A 21194-nucleotide genomic window follows, 5' to 3' on the forward strand; every position below is an offset into this window, starting at 1 on the left:
CAGAGAGGGAGGGAGACAGAATCCGAAGCAGGCTCAAGGCTCTGAGCTGTCAACACAGAGCCTGATGGGGGGGCTCCAACCCGTGAACAGTGAGATCATGACCTGAGCCGAAGTAGGACGCTTAACCGACAGAGCCACCCAGGTTCTGAACGGTGGTCTTCTCTTTTGAAAAGAAAGCTGCAAATTCAGTTGAATGAACATCACCAAGGACTCTTGTTCTAGACACTGCTGTGTGCTGGGGGAAAGGGTACATGAATGCAGAGATAAATAAAATCATCTTTGAGTAATTCTCTGTTTAGTAGGAGAGAGGGGAAGAGAGAAACATGGGGGAAAATCAAAACTTAGCACAAGGGTCATTCAGAATTTGATTTAAAATATATGATATGTTAGGCATCTGGGTGGCTCAGTCAGTTAAGCGTCTGACTCTTGATTTCAGCTCAGGTCATGATCTCACAGTTTGTGAGTTTGAGCCCTGCTTTGGCCCTGCACTGACAGTGTGGAGCCTGCTTGGAATTCTCTCTCTCCCTCCCTGCCTGCCCTTTCCCCCGCTCATGTTCTCTCTCTCTCTCTCTCTCTCTTTATCTGTCTCTCTCTCTCTGTCTCAAAGTAAATACACATTAAAAAATAAAGGGGCGCCTGGGTGGCACAGTCGGTTAAGCATCCGACTTCAGCCAGGTCACGATCTCGCGGTCCGTGAGTTCGAGCCCCGCGTCAGGCGCTGGGCTGATGGCTCAGAGCCTGGAGCCTGTTTCCGATTCTGTGTCTCCCTCTCTCTCTGCCCCCTCCCCCATTCATGCTCTGTCTCTCTCTGTCCCAAAAATAAATAAACGTTGAAAAAAAAAATTAAAAAAAAAAATAAATAAATAAAATATGTGATATGTTTATTAAACAAATACCTACTATAGGTCAGAATACAAGAACGGGATATAAAGATTTATAAATAATAGCCCAAACCGTAGAAGAGGTTACAATATAAAATAATTACAAGATATAATTCAGAAGAGGTATTGGATGGGAATTGTATGTCTACTGAAAGTAAGCCTTGTAAGTTAAGGCAGAGAACTTCTCTGTCTTGTTCCTTAATGCATTTTCTGCATTACAGCAGTGCCTGGCACATAGTAGATACTCAGTCAACATTTCTGTAATAAATAACGAATGAAAGTTTCACATTTAGTCAGTAATTTAAAGTAGAGTTTAATTCCTAGTTAAAGTGAGGTCATTTTTAGGAGGCAAATGAAAGGCAATACTTTGGAAGATGTCTTTCAACAGAGAGCGGGGCATATCAGGTTTGAGTTTTTTGTTAATTTCTCTGGTTGAGTGAATAGTTCTGGATGTGTGTGACTCCTCTGCAGGAGCAAGAATTACCAGAATGTTCTTCTGTCAGTCTTGTATCAGTTTTGGTTCCAGAAAGCTCCCTGCTCTAACCTGTCTAAACCGAGGTCTCTGCAGAGGAATTTAGGTGCTGGGTATTGCTCAAGCCCCTAATATTGTCAGCTCTTTTAATTTTTTTTTAATGTTTGTTTATTACTGAGAGACAGAGAGACACAGAGCATGAGCATGGGAGGAGCAGAGAGAGGGGGAGACACAGAATCAGAAGCAGGCTCCAGGCTCTGAGCCATCAGCACAGAGCCCAACGTGGGGCTCGAACCCACAAACCGCCAGATCATGACCTGAGCCGAAGTCAGACGCTTAACCGACTGAGCCACCCAGGCGCCCCTCAGCTCTTTTATAAGTATCAATAACCAGTCTACTGGCAGCCATATACACATGATGGTATTGTTTTCTTTGGGGAGGATTCATGCTAATTTGGGAGCTCAACCCGAGTCGGAGCAGGTTGTAACCATCTTTAAAATCACGCCCGTGCTATGCCTGCATGAAACAGCAAACTTACATACACCACCACATGCTCTTAAGATAATTCCAGCCTATCACTGGAGAGTACAAAAGGATAATTCTGCTTTTGTTCTCCCACTCCTAAACCAGATTGACAGTGGATTCAGTCCCGCAGCGCTCAGAGAGCCTCTCTGCTGGCAGGGCAGGAGAGAGCACCGTTCCAGCCAGTCCAGTTGGCCTGTTGACCTTGGCAAAACTGAGCAGGAACCAGTGCCCTTAGTGGCACACACAGAGGAACCAGGGTCTCATGCTGCCCATGCCCAGACCTCTTTCTGACATTTCCAAGGACTTTGAGCCCACTCTTCCCCTGGGTTTCATCCCCATTTGTAGAAATACAGAGGAACACTGAACCTTCCAGTTAATACAACACCCCTCCCCCGTCTCCCTCTTCCTGGAGAGGATAACAGTTCTGTTGACCATTATAATGCATTTTCTGTCTCTCAGCAATCCACACAGTCATTAATTTCTGCTGCTGACGTCAGGAAAGAGGATTATGTGTGTGTCTGAAACTGTTCCCAAAGTGCTCATTAGTCATAGATAATTGAAAAACTGGTAGGGAAAGATTTGGTGTAATAGTAGCCCCTGCCTGTGAGGAGGGACCGCAACCACCAGATAATTGTAGGCTCCAGCTTTTGACCACTTGCACTGAATCTGCCCGTCTGAATAAGAGTTCAGTGGACATGAGCCCACGAACCCTCAGAGCGATTGCTTTTTTATACCCCAACATGAGAGTGTGTTCACAGGAACAGAAGCCAGCCAAACCAAGAAAATAGCTGAAGTGTCCTTGTCCTCGGGCCTCTCCTGCCTTCAGGCTGAGGAACAGGGTTTGGAAAAGGTGCACAGTATTCTTCTTAATTTTGCTTTTATTTTAACTTAGTCTAGTTTGTTTTGATCACAAAAGAAATTTAAGGTCACGGTATAGAGGAAGCACAAATCCTAGAGAAGAGTGTCCCACACTGGGTCCCCATCCCTGCTGTTTAACAACATTCTGCATGTTTTTCTAGGATTTTTCTGGAAATATACATGCTTCCATTCTTGTATACTTGAATAAAATGCCCACATGGGATCACACTCTGAACACTATTCTGTGTCTTGATGTTTTTGCTGAATGTATTTTGAACTTCTTTCCGAATTCAGACCCTAATTCTTCCTCATTCATTTTAGTGGCTTTGTAGGAATTTTCTGAATACATGTGCCCTCATTTATTTACCCTGATTTAAAGGGAAAAACACCTATAAAAAAAATTACACAAGAAATGTGTGTTCGAGGCAGAACAGTTAGTATAGGTTGGTAAAAAGAAAAAAAATAATAACTTCTTCATCCAGGAAAAAGCAATTTTCTTTTTCTCCCCCTAGGAATGTATTTTTACAAATAGTCCATCTACCCTCTTTGTTGTTGTTCTTAAAATGAAGTCATACTCCACATAATGTTTTGCAGCCTGCATTTTTCAGTTGGCTTGATTGTTTTACAGATAAAAAACTATTTCCTATTCTAGCCTTTCCCCACTGCAGGTTTATCTTCTTAAAAAACAAATCTAAGTGCTCAGAGCTATTGGCTGGCAGGGCCTCATTGCCTTAGTTGGAGCTCCTCGCCTTGCCTGAGGTCCCCACTTCACGGCTCCTCCCTGGTGCCCTTTTTGCCAACATACTGACTGCCTCAAACACTCTGTGCCCCTCGGGGCTGCCTGCAGTGAACAGCTTTTTGCTCTAATGGCATCCATTTCCCCTGAGCATTCTAGCTCTGAAACCAGCAATCCACCACCTGTCTTACCAGACTAGGCTCAAATGTCACCTTCATCTTGATTTCCTGCACTCCCAGGGCAACTCACAGTCCCCTCCTTCCTTGGCGTTCTCGGAATACCATGTACATTTCACCTGCAGAGCACTTTTTGAGGGGCTGAGAGCCTTGGTTAGCAGAGACCACTGTGTGAGTCTCAGAGGTGCCTCTTTCACATACACCCCAGCACCTCGATGTTGCCACAGGGTGGGCAAAACTATACGGGGCCACCATTGTTCTTGAATGTTTGTGAAGCTGTGTGGATGAATGGCTGAACAGAGGCTAGGAAAGACAGCCAGTGGTGAGGCTGTGAGGTCTTGATTAAGTCTGGGAAAATGGATGCTGTGATTAACTTAATTTTATGGTCAAGGAAGAGCTGAAAGGAGGATTATTTCCAGAAAAGTTGTCCAGGCGCACTAAAGCTTGCTTCTGACAGCTCCACCCTCAGATGTAACCCTGGCTGGTAAGCCTAAAGCATGATCTGATGGGGTGATTTCTCAGAGATTCCCACCTTTTCCATCATCTTCTCTTACGCCAAGCTGTTTGTTTTCGGTCTCTAAATAAACAAAAGTTCTTCCTACTTTGGGCCCAGATGGACTATTCCTGAAGGCTGTGTTCCAGTTCAAAGGAGGATGTTAAGCTTTGTGCATATTTATTTGCATGCCTGGACCAGTGGGCTGGAGAGAAGGCCTGGCCTACTGCCCCTGGTTGGGTTCTCCGGCAGCAGATGCTGAGACAGGTTTGAGGGTCTCTCTCAAATTATTAGGGGTTGCCATCTGTGATAAGAAGTTGAGGAGAGGGGGATGAGGCAGACGGAGAAATTGAGCCGTGATATAGTCCCATGCCCCTTGCCCAGCCCAGCAGAGTGCTCTGGAGTGAGTGGTGCCATCACAATCCCTCTGCTCTGTCTCTGCTAAGTCATCAGGTGCGGCTGTCCTGGGAAAGGCGTCACGTTGGCACAGCAGCCTGAAGGAGCTGGCAGCTGGAAGCTGTCTGCTGCCCTTACTGCCCTTACTGGGCTGCAGGTCTGTCCTTAACAGGGATCCAAGCCGTGGCGTCTCCCTATCAGCCATATTTCCCATATCCAGGCAACTGCCATGACCTGTAACTTGCTGCTTCACAGAATCTCTTCTGTTGCACATGCCTGTCCCTGCGACTCTCTTGCCCATACCTTGATGAAGGTTCCTATCTTCTCTCTTCCTGAAATAGCTTCACAACTGTTGTCCCTAACCCCTTTCTGTCTTCTGCCATGCTGCCCAAGAGATCTGTAGCAATGCTTAAATCCAGTCACCTCACTGCCTGGCTTACTGTTCCTCCAGGGGCCCTCCGGGATCTTCATGATGAAGTTCAGACACCTGAGTCTGGATTACAGTGTCTGTTTTGTCCCCGCTTCCATCTCCAACCTTATCTGCTCCTTCCGCCCCCTGCTGGGTCCCAGCCAGGGTTCTGTTCCACTTTACTCAGCCTTTTTGGCAGTCTCCCATGTTTCTTGGCCTTTGCTCAAGATGCTGCCTGTGCTGAGAAATCTACCTGTGGTCCACCGGCATATGATTTGAACCTAGATCTGGCTGCAAACCCTGGACTCCCTTGTACCTGGCCAGCCCAGGGTTCTTTCTAACCTGCTGCCCAGAAGATTTACAAGAGTTCCCCATCTTGCTAATCCTCTTTCTGTCCAGAACCTTTTTTTTAAATGAAAATCATGGCCTTTATGTTTGTGAAGATCGGGGATGAAGGTGAAACCATTCCCATTTTTACTTTCCTATCAAAATTAACCCTTTAAAAAAATCTGAAGGTGGTGAGCATGACTTCCAAATGATGCTGCTTTTTTTTTTTTTAATGTTTTATTTTTGAGAGCAAGAGAGAGCATGAGTGGAGGAGAGGCAGAGAGAGAGGGAGACACAGAATTGGAAGCAGGGGGCGCCTGGGTGGCTCAGTCGGTTAAGTGGCCGACTTTGGCTCAGGTCATGATCTCGCAGTCAGTGAGTTCAAGCCCCGCGTCGGGCTCTGTGCTGACAGCTCAGAGCCTGGAGCCTGTTTCGGATTCTGTGTCTCCCTCTCTCTGACCCTCCCCTGTTCATGCTCTGTCTCTCTCTGTCTCAAAAATAAATAAACGTTAAAAAAAATTAAAAAAAAAAAAAAAAAAGAATCAGAAGCAGGCTCCAGGTTCTGAGCTGTCAGCACAGAGCCCGACACGGAACTTGAACCCACAGACCGTGAAATCGTGACCTGAGCTAAAGTCGGATGCCTAACCAACTGAGCCACCCAGGAGCCCCCAAATGATGCTACTTTTTAAACCTACATAATGTTTGTTCTAAAAATACTTATCTTGGAGCGCCTGGGTGGGTCAGTCCGTTAAATGTCTGACTTCGGTTCGGGTCATGATCTTATGGCTCATGAGTTAGAGTCCCCGCGTGGGGATCTATGCAGATGGCTCACGGTCTGGACCCTGCCTCGGTTTCTGTGTCTTCCTCTTTCTCTGCCCTCCCCTGCTTGCATTCTCTCTCTCTCTCTTAAAAATAAATAAACATTAAAAAAATTTAAAAAAAAATTTGTTTTCTCTTGTTTCTTTAGTCCTTTCTTCTCTTGTTTTCTTCACTTAAAATTCTTAAAAACAGATCCACCAATATGTAATTTAACCAATAAGAGCACAGGTTTGCATCAGTTGGAGTGGAATCTATGGCCTGTACTCCCAACATTTAAGCTGTATGACTCTAAGGAACTTCCCTTCCCTTCATAAACCTGACTTTCCCCATCCATCTGTGCAATGGGGACAGTAATAGTATCCTTCACATGGCATTATGTGACAATGAACTGAGAAAATGCATAGCAGATCCTTAGCACTGTCCCTCTCACAGAAATGCTCAGTAAAGGCAAATGCTGTCTTTTATGTGCTAGATCCTAGATACAGTGACATACTCCACATCGTGTCCAGAGACAGATTGTCTACCTTGAAGGGCACCACTCTCCTTTAGGATTCTGCTGGCTTAGGTATTCAAAGCAGGCTAGAAACTCTCCCTTCTCTCTGCCCCAACATTGGAGCATCTTGATTTTGTCTTCCAGACCAGGGCTGTCCTATAGAAATATAATATGAGCCACATACACAGTTTAAAATTTTTTAGTAGCCACATTAAAGTAAAAGGCAATAGGTGAAATTAATTTCAATGTAGTATAATCTAATATGTCCAAAATAGGATTCCAACATGCATTTGATATAAAAGTTAAGAATATTTTACATTTATTTTTTCCATACAGTTTTTGACATCTGATGCATATTTTCTGCTTAGTACCTCCCAATACATACACTAAAACTTCATTGTAAATATTTGATTTAGATGTCCTCAGTTAACATTCAAAAAGTAGATTTGCACGCCACAGTGGTTTCAAACATCCTTAAAAAGTTTTTCAGTTGCTGACTTGAGTGTCAGTTTTTAAATTGAAATGAATTAAAATGAAAGTAAGTGGAAAATTAAGGTCCTTGAGTTCTTCCAGCCCACAGTTCAAACGTTTAGTCCACACATGCCAAGCGGCTACCAAATTGGACAGTGAAGCTCCAGGATGCATTGCAACAGTTGCAGTCTTCTTCCTCTTGATTTTCTTAGCAGACTTTTTTTTTTTCCAAATTCATTTATAGATGAAGCTCGTTACCTAAAATGGATAAAAATGGTGTTGTGGAGGGTTTTTTGTTTCCAATTAGAGGAGATTGGTGAGCCATTCACCCTCTGCCTCCCTCAACCCCACCTTCCCCTTCACCCCAAAAGTCCTGCAGCACCTCAGCCTAGCCCTGGGGCTCCTTGGAACAACGAACAAGTGGTAGGTATCTTAGCATCAAGCAAATTACTGAGCACACATTCAGAATCTTAGAATCTTGGAGCTCAGAGAGGTCTTAGCATATATGTGGATCTCCCCCGACCCCCTCCTTGCGGTGCACAAACACTAATTATGAATTTCTTGACAAGGGGAGGGGGAGGACTCAGCCTCTGCTAAACACCTGAGAACAGATGGATTTCTTCATTCTGTTCTGACTTACATGGCTCCTTGTGTCCTGATCTCATCTCCCTAACTAGGTTGGGGGCAAGGACTGCCTTTTACAGCGCCACAGCGCCCACACAAAGCAAGACAATCAATAAATTCTTAACTGAAGGCCTGACTGACTGCAGGAATTCAAGGTCACTTGAAATATCAGGGTCGCTGCATTGCACAACTCCAAAGAACACCATTCAGATTGTATTCTGTGGTTGTGCAAGTAGCAGCCTTGTTAAGTTTGCAAGGTTTAGACTGGGCTCTCGTTTCCAACCGAGAAAAACTTTGAAGAGATTTTTTTTTTTTTTATTGGAACAAAATAATTCCCTCCCTTATCCTCTGACAGGAAGCAACTACACAAGTAAAGGTTCTCAACTTCCTTAGGAATATATGTTAACCCAGGACTGTGTATGGATGTGTGTGTGTGTGTAAGGTATGCTGTTAGGGCTGCTGCTGTGTTAGGAAGCCCGTTTGGAACAGTTTGACTGTTTTAACTGGTCTTTAAGAGGCCACTGTGTTTATATCTTTGGAATTTCCCGTGAATGGAATCTTTCTCCAATTTGAAAGGTACCTTAGAGCTCTTGATTTTGTAAAGTACCCCAGAGCGTGACCCACGGGAACCAAGGACATACACCTAAGTCACCAAAGGAGCAAAGGGACTCTTTGTGGGTGCATGGTTTTTATCTTCATGAGGTTGAGAAAATGCAGAAGACAGGGGCGGGAGCAGAGAGGTTCCCTTAAGAAAACCCTGTGTTTGCTTTTGTGTTTTTCAAACTGACAGGTGTTTGTTGTTTCTCATGTCTACTCAGGAAACCAAGTACTGCCTCCTGGAGCTTCTCTTGGAAATGGGCTCACACCAGAGGCAGCCAGAGACCTTGGACTTCCTGCTGGAATTGCGGTGGCAGCCTCACTTATTGATGCCCACGCAGGAGGCCTAGGTAACCTCCCACCCTGTGTCCATGACCAACACTGTGTTCAAACGGAATATTCCTTGGAACCTAAGACACTCCTTTCCTGTTTTTAAAGCAGGGATCAAGGGCTGGTGGTTCCAGGTATAGTAAGGAAAAGTCTTTTTTTTTTTTTTTAATTTTTTAACATTTATTTTTGAGAGAGAGAGAGAGAGTGAGAGAGCGAGAGAGCACAAGCAAGGGAGGGGCAGAGAGAGAGGGAGACACAGAATCCAAAGCAGGCTCCAGGCTCCAAGCTGTCAGCACAGAACCCGACACAGGGCCTGAACCCACGAACCGCGAGGTCATGGCCTGAGCTGAAGTTGGACGCTTAACCGTCTGAGTGACCCAGGTGCCCCAGGAAAAGCCTTTTTACAGTTAGTCATTTGGATAGAGTTATCAAACTTTTAATCACATGTAGTATTTATAATCTTGTTAATTTTTTCAGTACAGAATAACAGAAAAAAAATGGCCCGAATCAATATTTGGATGGTTCTTTGGTTTACGGAGAATTTGAAAGAGATGTGTGTGCTTCAGCTAGCATGTATGATGGTGGTACACTTACCTGTACAGTTTGTTCTAAAGGCACTCCAAAACCCTCACAAGTCTAATGGATTTCTTTTCATACTTTGATTTATATTCTATATCCAGTTATGTGGGTGCAGTCTTGATTTTATCTCCTAAATAATTCTCACATCTGGCGTTCAGGCGTTTATTATTTCAAAGGCCCATTGAACACTTCAATGTGTCGTAGACATGGTGCTTGGGGACGGTGAATTTAAAACTATGCCAAACCAGTGTGTCTTCTCCATGAGTTTTAGTAGGAAGGCAGGCAGGGAGACAAGGACTACAGGAAGGGGTTGATGACTCTTACCCCTCCTTCATCCTCATTACAGTTTTTCCTTCCTCCCTTCCCCTTCTCTTTCCCTTCCCTTCCCCCCCCACCTTCTTCCCTCTTGTCTCTTTTCTTTTCTTTTCTTTTCTTTTCTTTTCTTTTCTTTTCTTTTCTTTCCTTTCCTTTCCTTTCCTTTCCTTTCCTTTTCTTTTCTTTTCTTTTCTTTTTTCTTTCTCCTCTCCTCTCCTCTCCTCTCCTCTCCTCTCCTCTCCTCTCCTCTCCTCTCCTCTCCTCTCCTCTTCCCTCCCCTCCCCTCCCCTCCCCTCCCCTCCTCTCTCTCCTCTCTCCTCTTCAATTCTCAATCTCTCTCACTTCCACTATAGTCATATTTTCCCCTAGACTTTCTTTCTAACAGTGTTTTTGTTTTTTTAATTATGGCTAAGACTTCATGCTATCAATTTGGTAGGTCATGACCATTGGATTTTCAGAGTGGAATCAACTGGAGTAGAAAACATCAGAGTACATCTCACATAGTAAGGGTCAACACTGTTTTTATGGGACTTATGTTTATATTTTATGGGTAGTGAACGTGGACACTGGACCATGAAGAAAATGAATTTCTTACCTTGGATCATAGTCAAAGGAGTTTTGAAATATATTCTGGTCCATACTTTGTGTTAGAACCAAGAGTTATCTTTTAAATACTTAAATGGACTTGTGCTCCCAGAATCCAGTTTGTATAAATACATGTGTATTTCTCTTCCCAGATTGGTTTATTGGTCCTCTCCTTCTCCCACTGCCTAATGTCTGCTTGAAATTGAAGACTCATAGCAGACGCTTTGTTCTTTGCATAACCTTCCATGGAACACTCAGATTATATTCCCAGAGAAATAATCACACTGGGTTGTAATATAATCACACTGGGTAATAATCACACTGGATTGGAATAATTGTATTCCCAGAGAAATAATCACACTGGGTTGTAATTGCTCATTTATCTGCTTCTCTTTTCCAGTGGACTCTGAGCTCCTTGAGGGCATTATATTATTATTCTTGTATCACCTATGCTGAGCCCTGGATCAGGCTCCTATAAGTGCTTGATAAATTTATTAAATGAATACAGTCATATTAAGACAAGAATAAGGTGAAATGGCCTTAACCTGTAGAGTGGAAGTTAATGTTTCCTTATGCAACAGGATAACAAGCAGTATCTGATTCCTCTACGTAGTCCATGGACTTCCGGAGCAGGGTAGTGCTTATCAGTCTATGAATGTGTCTGCCTTGTTCACTTTTATGTGTCCAGGATCTAACACAATGCCTGACAAGTTATAAACAGCCAGTAGTACCTGTGGGTCGGTGGAATGGCAGGCAGGTAATACTGAGTGTAGGCAAGGGTGTTTCTCTCCCTTTTCAATGTGTTCTTTTGATGGGAGTGGCATGATTTTGAGCAGGCACAGAAAGAACTCGGGGTCTACATAGATAGAGAGTTTTCCTGTCCCCTTGTAATCCTGATATCCTGTGTCATGTTTGAGGTCAGGGAAGCGTTCTCCATCGTGCTTTTTCAGTTATCATGCTTTTTCAATTCATTTCAACCATCCACCCCCAGCCAGGTGATAAGGACTTGGCTTGGACCACTGCTTGCTGAAAGAAAGCCTGCACCTTGCAGGGGCTTCAGGACTCCTGTTTCCTTGTCAGATCCCCAGACCTCCCTAAGGGACGAACCAAAGCACCCTTTTTCACTGCTGCCCAGCACTTGCTGTGCCCCATATGGTACCTGCTATTTGTAGACACTCAAAGTGTGGGAGCTCCACGGGGAGGAATCCAGGCCATTAGAGGGACCTCCCTCTTTTCCTAAATCAGAGATGGTTCTGTGACGGGAATTTTACCCTTCGAAGCTTTAATTCAGGCTTTTAATACTCTTCAGTTAAGGAGTTTCCCTTATGTTTTCCAAAAGTAAGCTCTTTACGTGGAAAGGTAGAATAAGGGCCTTGGATTCTTTAAGGGCTGAGCTTAGGGGCTGGTGGTGTCTGGAAGGGCACAGGAAGGGGGGCTTCCCAGCAACTGCAAGACAGTCAAGATCATAATTTTGACCAAGTTTTACCCTTCGTATACTTTGTTATGCGTCCTCCTCTCCTCTTACAGTCGTGACAGAATTGGGATGTCTGGTGAAGAGAGGAGGCCTGGAAGCAAACGTTGCCTCTTGTTTCTCACCCTGCCGGTGCCCTGTGCAGGCCTGAGAGTCTTGAGAAGGTCATTGATGCACCCAGCTGCCTAGTCACTAAAGAGACATACTGAGTACCTGCAAACCTGCCAATTACTGGTCTAGTCGCTGGGGGTTATAGTGTGAACAGAGCAGACAGAGTGCCACTCCTTCCGAAGAGAAAATTCTGGCTCTTCTTTCCCGACCTGCATGTTTATTGCTTAACAATACTGGTTGGAGACCACTATTGTTATGATGCTCTAATAAGGGAACTGAATGTGGAGTCTGAAGATGTGAGTTTAAATTCTTACTCCCTCTACCTGTGTACCTTGGGCCAAATATCATCTCTCTTCACTCCTGTGTTTCCTCTTCTGCAATAAGAGATAGCAATGCGCCCCCCCCCCCACCAGGGTTGTTAAGAGCATTGGTAAAGCAGAAAAGCAGCGAAGGTAAAGCAGCTGGCACATAGTAGGCACATAATAATGAGGCTTCTCTCTTTGGTTTTCTCACTCTGAAATCACAACGCCTGACCAAAGTAAAAGCTTTTAAATTGGAAGTTCTCTGAGTTACTGTTGTAGTCAGGTGTGTACCAGGACAATGGTCTTCTTTTTGGACAGGCAGTTGGAAAAGAACCTCAGACTTCCGGATTCTGTCAGCCTTCCCTGAATGTGCCCTGATTCTCCTTGCCTGGCACTTGGGAACAGAATGCAGGATTTAATGCTTTCGATCTTGTACAGGTTGAGATCAGAAGCAGTCTCAAGAAATGGGTAAATGAACTCCATGTTAAGAGGTTGCTGAATGTCAGGTTAAGAATTCAGCTTTGGAGGTCAGAATTGGAGGCCATCCAAGCCTCCCTCAAACAGGCTTCGACAGTTACGGCCCCTTCACGGGATGACCCGGCATGACCTACCTTGGAGCCTCCGTTCTGACTGATAGGAGGGGTCAGCCCTCTGCTTTGGAGAAATCTCCCTGGGCTCTCATTCTCAAGGGAGCCTGGGACAGGAGGATGAAGATCAAAGAGGCAAGTAACACTCAACCCCTGCTTTTTCCAGTTCTGGAAAAAGAGGAGGAAGGACTTTGTGGGAATAAAAATCAAAGATTAAAGAACATTTTGTTCTTAAGGTGCTGGTTAGTAAGTTCTGCAGCAGACAGCCAGAAGATAGGACTAGCTTTGTTTGCTCTTTGCGGGGGTGGTTCTGGCCAGGGCTCCTGCTGCTGATATTTTTCTAGCTTATAAAAATAGTATTAACTTTGTTCCAGGTCTGTTCTTGGCTCCAGCACCCCAGCTGTCCTGAAAGGCAATAACAAGCCGATTTCTGTCTCAGGCTCCCTTCTCTCAGTTGTTCTGTGTATCACACAAACTTCTGATTATCCCTCAGATCTTGAATCCGGTTGATTCACCTCCTCTAGGAGCCTTCCCTGACTCCCTCTAGCTGACTTAAGCATTCCTTCCTCTTCCCCTGTGTATCTTGGACTTGCTTCCATTTTACTGCATGTGTCACCCAGTTTTATGTGTACAGCTTGCTCTCATTCACCAGTTGTAAGCTCTTTGAGAGAAAATACTGTGTCACTTCATCCATATATCCCAGCAACCTGCATCCCAGTGCTTTGCATATGGAGGACCCCTAACACATGCATGTTTAGTGAATGAGTGAGTGAATAAATGAGTGTTTTCTCCTCCCTGAGGGATGGATGTTACAACTGAGAGAGAGCATAACTTCTCATTACAGACGCAATTATCCCTACACAGTAGGCGTACCAGGCTCAGTTCTCCATGAAGCAAGAGAGTTTGGTTTGAGCACTCCCTATGGAAATTGGTATCATTTGTATCCCATCATGTTAGCAGATTCTGTGCCTAGGTTTAGCATTACTCTTTGTTTCCAGATACTGGATTTTTTGCCAGGTGTTGAGTTGGCATAAATTGTTCATCGGAGTTGCAGAGTCAAACCAAAATGAGGACATTTGAATCCCTCCCGCCCTCCCTCCTTCCTTCCTTCCCTTTCTTCCCTTCTTGCCTTTTTTCAATAGCAGAAGAATTGGTTTACCTAGCCTTACAAAAAGAGCTTCTGATGCATGCCCTCCTGTAGCAGTTCTAGTTTATTCCAGTGAGCTATAATACCATTGTCAGTGGTCTAGAAGCAGCACTGATTCTCAAAGCCACTTTATATATATATACTACTATCGTGTTCCCATTTATCAAATAAAACAGTGAGGCTCACAGAGACTACCTGACTTACCCAGAGCCACACAATAAGTGGCAAATCATTTAAATCTACTCCTTCTGATTCCAGAGCTCACATTCTTTTCGTTTTAAAGTTTATTTATTTTGTGAGAGAGAGACAGACCGCGCATGAGCCGGGGAGGGGCAGAGAGAGGAGAGAGAATCCCAAGCAGGCTTCGTGCCTTTAGTACAGAGCCCAGTGCAGGGCTCAGTCTCATCAACTGTGAGATCATGACCTGAGTCAAAAATCAAGAGTTGGATGCTTAACCAACCGAGCCTCCTAGGCACCCCCTAGAGCTCACATTCTAATTACTGTGCTCTATGGAATGGTGTATCTATTAAAAGGGGATCCTTTGAATTTGACCCTTAAAAATGCCATTTGAGCAAATAACCAATATTAAAAAAATATTTTAATAAATTTTTATTGATGACCAACTGCTAGTTGATGGGAGCATCAGGTGGATATGAGAGAGAATTGGACTTCTGGGAATCTATGGCCTAGTAGAGAAAATAAACATTAAATAAACAATGATAGTTATATGTACCAAGTGTGGAGAGCCTCAGAAGAATGTAGATTATACCTCGAATTGAGACTTGAGGAACCGTAAAAGGATTCCTAGAGGATGTGGTGTCTGCTAATGGAATCACAACATTTCTTGCCCTATTATGGCTTCTCGGCAAAGTAGAACTTATTTATTCATTGTGTCTTTTTAACTTCACTTAGGCTTTATTCCTCGTAATACCAGCAGTGACAACATCAGCATTGTTAATTAAAAATATATATGTATTGGAACCACTACTCTTATTAGTACCTCTACTATTTTGACCGTTTTTACTGCCTTCTCTGTGCTAAATACTCTGGCCTGACCCTTTGCCTTTACCTACTTTATCTCTTGTCCCTCCCGATAATCCTACTAGGTAGAGGTTATTTCCCATCTTGTACATGAAGAAATTCCAGTTCTAAGCAGAACATTTCCATAATCATGTAACTCGTGTCCTGGCGAGATTTGAGCTTGAGTCTGACTCTTAAAGCTCTCCTGTTTCTCTACACCGGTGCTTCTCAACCAGGGGTGATTTTAACCCTACCCCTACCCCAGGGGATACTGGGCCATGTCTAGAGGTAGATTTTGGTTGTCAGACTGGCACATGGAGACTGGGAATGTGGCTGAACATCCTATGGTACTCAGGACGGCCTCACAACAAAGAATGACCTGCCGTGGGTCTCTGGTCAGTCGGGCAGAGGATGAGAGGCCTGCTCTAGACTGAAACACCCTCAGTGATATTATTTCTCTTCACCAGCTTACTTCCGTGGAAGCCAAAATGCAGCCCCGAGTCAGGGGCTAATATATTAGTAGTTTGTCAACATGTATTTTGTGCAGTTAACTCGTAAGTGAAAACAGCTATGAGGTAAGAAAACAGAGGTGAAGAGTGAAGAGCACGGGGTACAAGGTGACTGCTACCCCATCCGTCTTACTGAGAGACAAACCACACCAGCCACCCGCCCTCTTTCCACACATCATGCACGTTCTGCCTCCTTGCCTTTTTTCCTCCTGCTGTTGGCTCTGTATGGGGTGGTCTCTCCTTGCCACCTGGGCAGTCCCACTTAGGCGACAGCACTCAACCTTAATGTTATTTCCCCCATAGAGACTTCTCCAAGGTTAACCCCACTCTTAGGAAAACCGAATCCCTCCCCATCTGCAACACTTTGCATCTATTTCAGATTTCTCACCAAACCACATGCACCTTCCAATGCCCGTCATCTGGTATAGGACCCACAGTGTCAGTCAGTCAGTCCTCAGTAAATCAGTGAATTGATTACTATAAGAACTGAGAGGATTTTGAAAAGTTAAACAGAGATGGCTAAATCTGAGTGGGGAATCTTTAGAAAACAAACAAACCTATTCCCGGGCCCTACCGCACCGTGGATTCTGAGTCTGAACATCAGGCAGGACCCGGGAAGCTGGTTATGAGGCAGAAGGTGTCTCCCGGTACCCAGAGGCGACAGCCTGTGGGACGAGTCGGCACTGGGCACACAGGGTCAGAAGCAGTGGTGATGTGCGTCTGCCAAGTAGACGAATCAGACCATACCAGCGCTGTTGAGGAGCCAGGCCCAGGCTCGGGCCCAGAGCCAGGCAGGAGGGAGCATATCCAGGTGGATCCAGAGAGGCAGCCGGTCTGTAAGACATGGAGGGGGAAGGATGAGCAGATACAGTCATGCTGGGGAATCTGGAAGGAGAAAAGCAGTGTCATTGAGCACACAGAGCAGGGGCAGCTCTGGGAGTTCCTGGATGTGAATCAGAGGATGGAGGAGGAAGTTGGTAATATGAGTTTGAGTTTATTGTTTTAAGCTGAGGTTTGGGTTAATGAGAACCACTGCTGCCTCGGACCTTAGCAGCTGCAGGAGCCACAATGAGGGGCAGAGGGGAAAGAGGGGGGAATAGTAGTTTTGGGTTTCCTGTCCCCAGGCCTCGAGGCTCTCTTGGAGCGCTGTGTTCCTTTGGACTGCGAAGTACTGGTCTTAGCTGGGAGACCAGCCTTTTCCTCCGTGGTCAGAAAGTGAGGGGGATTATGGGGCCTTGGGGCCACAGCCAGCTCAGCCCATCCTACCCACCTTGTGCCTCGCAACTCAGGAGGTACAGCCGTCAGCCTGTGCTGAAATGGTAACGTCTTTACTTTGACGTCCACACTCCTCTGGATAATGGGTGATTATATAGGCTTTGAGCTGAAAGGTTACTCAGAGATCCTCTACATCAAATTCTTCAATTTGCAGATGAGCAAACGGAAGCCCAGAAAACCAGTGAGTCATCCAAGGTTACCCCGACAAGTTACCGTCAGAGTTGAGGTTAGAAATTGGGCCTCCTAATTCATCTGCCAGTGCCTCTTGCCCTGTTTGGCCACACAGTCTCCAAATTAGGAAAAGGGAATGATTCCAGGTGTCAGGGACTGTATCGGTTGTAGGGAGTAAAACCAGACTTAACCAGGCCAGGAAAAGAATGGGCATATTCGCCCAATTTATGTGTGTTATGTGTACATATACATATACAGTTGTGTCCGCATTGCATGTGTATACATATGCTTGGCTATACTCATGTATATGTATTGTGGTATATGTGTGTATTCCATCTTATACGTTGTATCCCACGTAATGCTACTGTCCGTGCTACCAGTGACTGTTAAATAAGTAAACTTGTTCTAAGCCACCTATGAGCAGGTTGCTTTGTTTTGCCATCACATCCCAGCCTTGCTGGGAGCTGCCATTGTTTTCCAAATGTAGCATCAGGAAATCAAAGTGCAATAACTTGCTCAAGGTGACGTTTTAACAAATGATACAGTAGGGTTCTAGGTCCAAGGCTTTCTTGGACTGTGAGCTTTCTCCTACCTGCCCTGGCTTCCTTATGTGAGCCTACACTCACGCCAACATATGTATCTATAACAAAAGATAGAGCTTCTGTTTCACATTCTTCCAGACAGGTGTGTTTCTGGATCCATTTTGTGGTTGAGAAAGCCGAGGCCCAGAGTAGGGAAATGACTTCATAATGAATACTTAAAGCTGCACAGGTTTCTAGGGCTCCATCAGTCATGGGGAATAAGACCAGGCTTATAGGAGCAGCCTAGCCATTTTTTGACTGCATCATGGAGGGATCAGTAATATTAAAGGGCATATGAATATTGTTGATCAGTTTTGCTGGTTAGTTTTGGTGATTCGTGTTAAAATTAATGTTGGTATGAATTTCGTCTGTGTGGTGACTTTCCAGTTTCAAACTACCACCTGGTATTTTTACCTCCTTTAATCATTGAGCAAATGGTCACTTGGAATGAAGGGATTTGCCTAAGGTTACAGGATCAGAAGGGTTGGATCTGAGACTCAAACCCTGATCTGTGGGTTTCTTCCCATGACTTCACATGGGCTTGGTGCAGTCTTTGCATCAAACAAGTACTACCTAGTAAATAGAGCAGAATGTCATGACCCAGCAAGAGTTCCTGTGCTCAGAGCCCCCGAAGACGAGCAGATCTTTACCGACTCATTAGCTTCAGGAGTTTATCTGGTTTTCGGAAGCTACCGTTTGTTCATCCCACGTACTCATATATGACTGAAAAGAGAAGTTGCTGGTTTCCTTTGCTGGGCTTGGGAACAAAACAAGATCACACTGAAGAGCCAGAGCCAGGTTCTGATCCTGCCAACCACCTGTTAGGAGGACAGTCCAAATTCTAAGGCAGAAGATTGCTAGAAAAGTGTTTGGGGGCCCAGAGTCTAATACTGCACTTGCGTCACTGGGGCAAGAGTAGGCTTACCCCGAGGGTCCACTGTTTTTCATGGCACAGGGACTGAACACCCGGTGCTCCACATCCATGGAACATTTCTGAGCACCACTGTTTACTTTAGGGCTTGCTCATCGGCAGCTGCTGGGGAGGAAATGCACATCTCCAGCCATCACCCCTCAGCGGCAGCCTTGCATCTCGCTGCTGGTTGCTTCCTTATCATTGGTCCATAGGTCTGATTAATTTCCTTGTTCCAGTTTTCCCTTAACCATCCATTCGTATAAGTCATTATGAAGAGCAGGGAGGAAAAGTTTTTGATTTCCTCACACTGGGGATCTTGAGGTTTGTCTCATGGCACTGTGCGGCCAGTGTAGATGTCTGGAAGAAAACTAAGACAGGAAAGTTTTTGGAATATAGAAAAATCGCAGTAGTCTCCAGTTATATCAGTCCACAACATGGCTCCCACTCCAGCTTTCCATAACTTAGTCCTTATTATGCTGTGTACTGTGACTCTGATGTAAGAATTTGGCCTCTGAAAGCCATGAAAATCAAAGATATGGAGGAAACCCAGTATAGTAGTTAAGAACACATAGCTGATTCAAATCCTGGTTCCACTTGCTTTTTTTGTCACCTCGGGAAGTCACCTGACACTCTGTGCCTCAGTTTCCCTGTCTATGAAATGGAAATAATAGTACCTACCTCACAGAGTTGTTTTCAGAATAAATGACCCATTATCTATAAAGTACTTAGAACAATGCCTGCTGGGGCTATGTATATTTAGCTGTGATTAATGTGACCTCAACAGATTCACATTATGAATGATAGCAGCGGGCAAGAGAAATTTAAAGATTCTTTTATTTTTTTTTTAAAGTTTTATTTATTTATTTGAGAAGGAGCACGCATGCAGGAGTGAGTAGGGGAGGGGCAAACAGGGAGGGAGACAGAATCCCAAGCAGGCTCCATGCTTTCAGTGCAGAGCCAGACGTAGGGCTGGATCCCACGAACCGTGAGATCTTGATCTGAGCCAAAATCAAGACTCAGACGCTTAACCAACGGAGCCGCCCAGGCGCCTCAATTCCATTATTTAACAAATATGTGACATCCTTCTTTTATGTGTGAGGGCTTGTTGTAGGTGAATTGGATATAGGGGCGAACAAAAACAAGGTCCTACTCTCATACAGCTTTTATTCTTTTGGGGGAGTTCATAAACCACCATATAAACATATATGAGTGTGTTTGTGCTGCATGTATGCATATCTCTGCACACACATGTGTTCATATCCATGCACGTGTATCACACATCTGTGCACATGTACCTATGCATACATGTGTGTGCTTATGCATGTGTTCATAAGTGTGCCTTGTGAATAGGTGTATGTTTGCATATATGTAAGTGTATGTGTACAAGTACTCGTGTGTGCATGTGTCTCCTTATATGTGTGTTTACTTTGAGTGTGTGTGTGTGTATGTGTATAGGCATGCATGTGTATGTATCAGGCATTGCCAAGTGTTATGAAGGAAAGGTTTATACGAAGCAATGGAAAGTGTCAGGAGTTGCTACCAGTACAGAGAGTTCTGAAAAGTTGAGTCCAGAGAGATGACATTTGGGGACACAGACCTCAGTGAAGTGAGAGAACATTTCATGGTATAAGAAAGAAGGTAGAGATGAATTCAATGAGCAAATATATGTTAGGCCCACCCTTGGTCTCAGTTATTGCACTGGGCATGGGGCATATCAAGGTGCTGAGGACTCAGTCCTTTGTCTGGAGGAGTCCAGCACCTAGTGTGGAAGACAGAAGCCGTGCGGCAGGGTGTGGACTCTGGAGGTCCCAGGTTGCCACTTATTAGCAGACCACTTCCCTGTGTCTCAGCCTTCTCTTCTGTGAACGTGAGTCATATGGCGCCTCCTGGGGTGGTTGCATAGAGGGCTTCTCTTGACACATGGTGAGTGCCCATCCAGTGTTAGCCCTTCCCGGTCAGAAACTCCATTGTAAACGTCCTTGAATTCCAAGCCAAGGAGTTGGGATGCTAAAATTAAGTTGGATCAACCCTATCTATTCAAATAGCTTCCTCAGCACTGATTGTCATGTGAAAACTATGTCAAGTGTCCTACAGCAAGAGTTTGCCTTTGGGAGTGCAGCTATGATTTTTAATACCAGTGGATGATACTCCAAAAGAACAGTAAGACCAGTAAAAAAAGATACCATCTCATTTGAAGCTTAAAGCAAAAGCTCACGTCAATAGAATTAAGCAGGCATATATTTTTCCAGGCTCTGGGGATTCAGGAAAGACCCACTCCCTGCCAGGGCAAGCCCACTCCACTGTTAACAACTCCACTTGTTAACAACTTCTCTTCACCCAACCTGCAGAATTGTGGCTGGAAGGGAAACCGTGTTCCCCATCTCTGACTTCTCCCTCTCAAGGTGATTGTTCCTCATCCACTGGGTCCGAGACCAGGCAGTGCTACTTTTCGCTGTCTCCTACCTCCTCTCATCTCTGCCACTGTCTTTTGTGCAGGGAATTTTTTCTCGACTCCTTTCTCTTCACATTGTATCTCTTCCCTTGCTTCATGTCCAAACAGAGTGCGCATAGTTCACCCGCGTTCACTGTAGTCTGAGCCAGTGGGAATTCTCCCAGAGCCCTTAAGGAATTCTGTGCCCCCACTTCTAAATGTTCCACTCTCATTTTGTTGGTGGCAAGACACGTGTTCCCACATGGTTTCTCTGTTCCCATTTTAGTTAGAAAATACTGTTCACGGGAGACAGAGAATGGAAAATAGGTGGGGGAGTGACACGGAAGAATGGGTTATTCAGATTATTTCCCATCATTCATAGTAAACTGAATTCACAGTGCAGTGAATCCAAAACAAAAGTCTTTGAATTTAAACTTAGAATGATGTGTAGGTGTTTTTAAAAACTATCTGACTTCTGTCCTTATTTATTTACTGTAGTGGTTTTCAAGCTGAGTATGCATAGTCACCCGAGGAACTAGCAAGGGTACAGATTTCCCCACAACCACCACCACTACTGAGTTAGCTCAGCA

At 44.7% G+C, this 21194-nt stretch overlaps 1 protein-coding gene across 12 annotated transcripts in view; it reads left to right on the top strand.

Annotated features, from left to right (window-relative positions):
- Window positions 1-21194, top strand: part of FGGY (FGGY carbohydrate kinase domain containing) — a 420763-nt gene that overhangs the window by 192206 nt on the left and 207363 nt on the right. For 11 of the 12 annotated variants that reach the window (XM_025912763.2, XM_086717131.1, XM_086717133.1 and 8 more), the window contains one exon: window positions 8499-8627. The exons of the other annotated variant lie outside the window; for it this stretch is intronic. In XM_025912763.2, coding sequence (XP_025768548.1) covers window positions 8499-8627 — 129 coding nt within the window. The remainder of the gene's footprint in view (window positions 1-8498; window positions 8628-21194) is intronic. 12 annotated transcript variants of the gene reach the window in all.

This window comes from Puma concolor, chromosome C1 (genome assembly GCF_028749965.1).
Source record: "Puma concolor isolate L17-30 chromosome C1, mPumCon1.1.hap2, whole genome shotgun sequence".
Taxonomy (NCBI): Eukaryota; Metazoa; Chordata; class Mammalia; order Carnivora; family Felidae; genus Puma; species Puma concolor.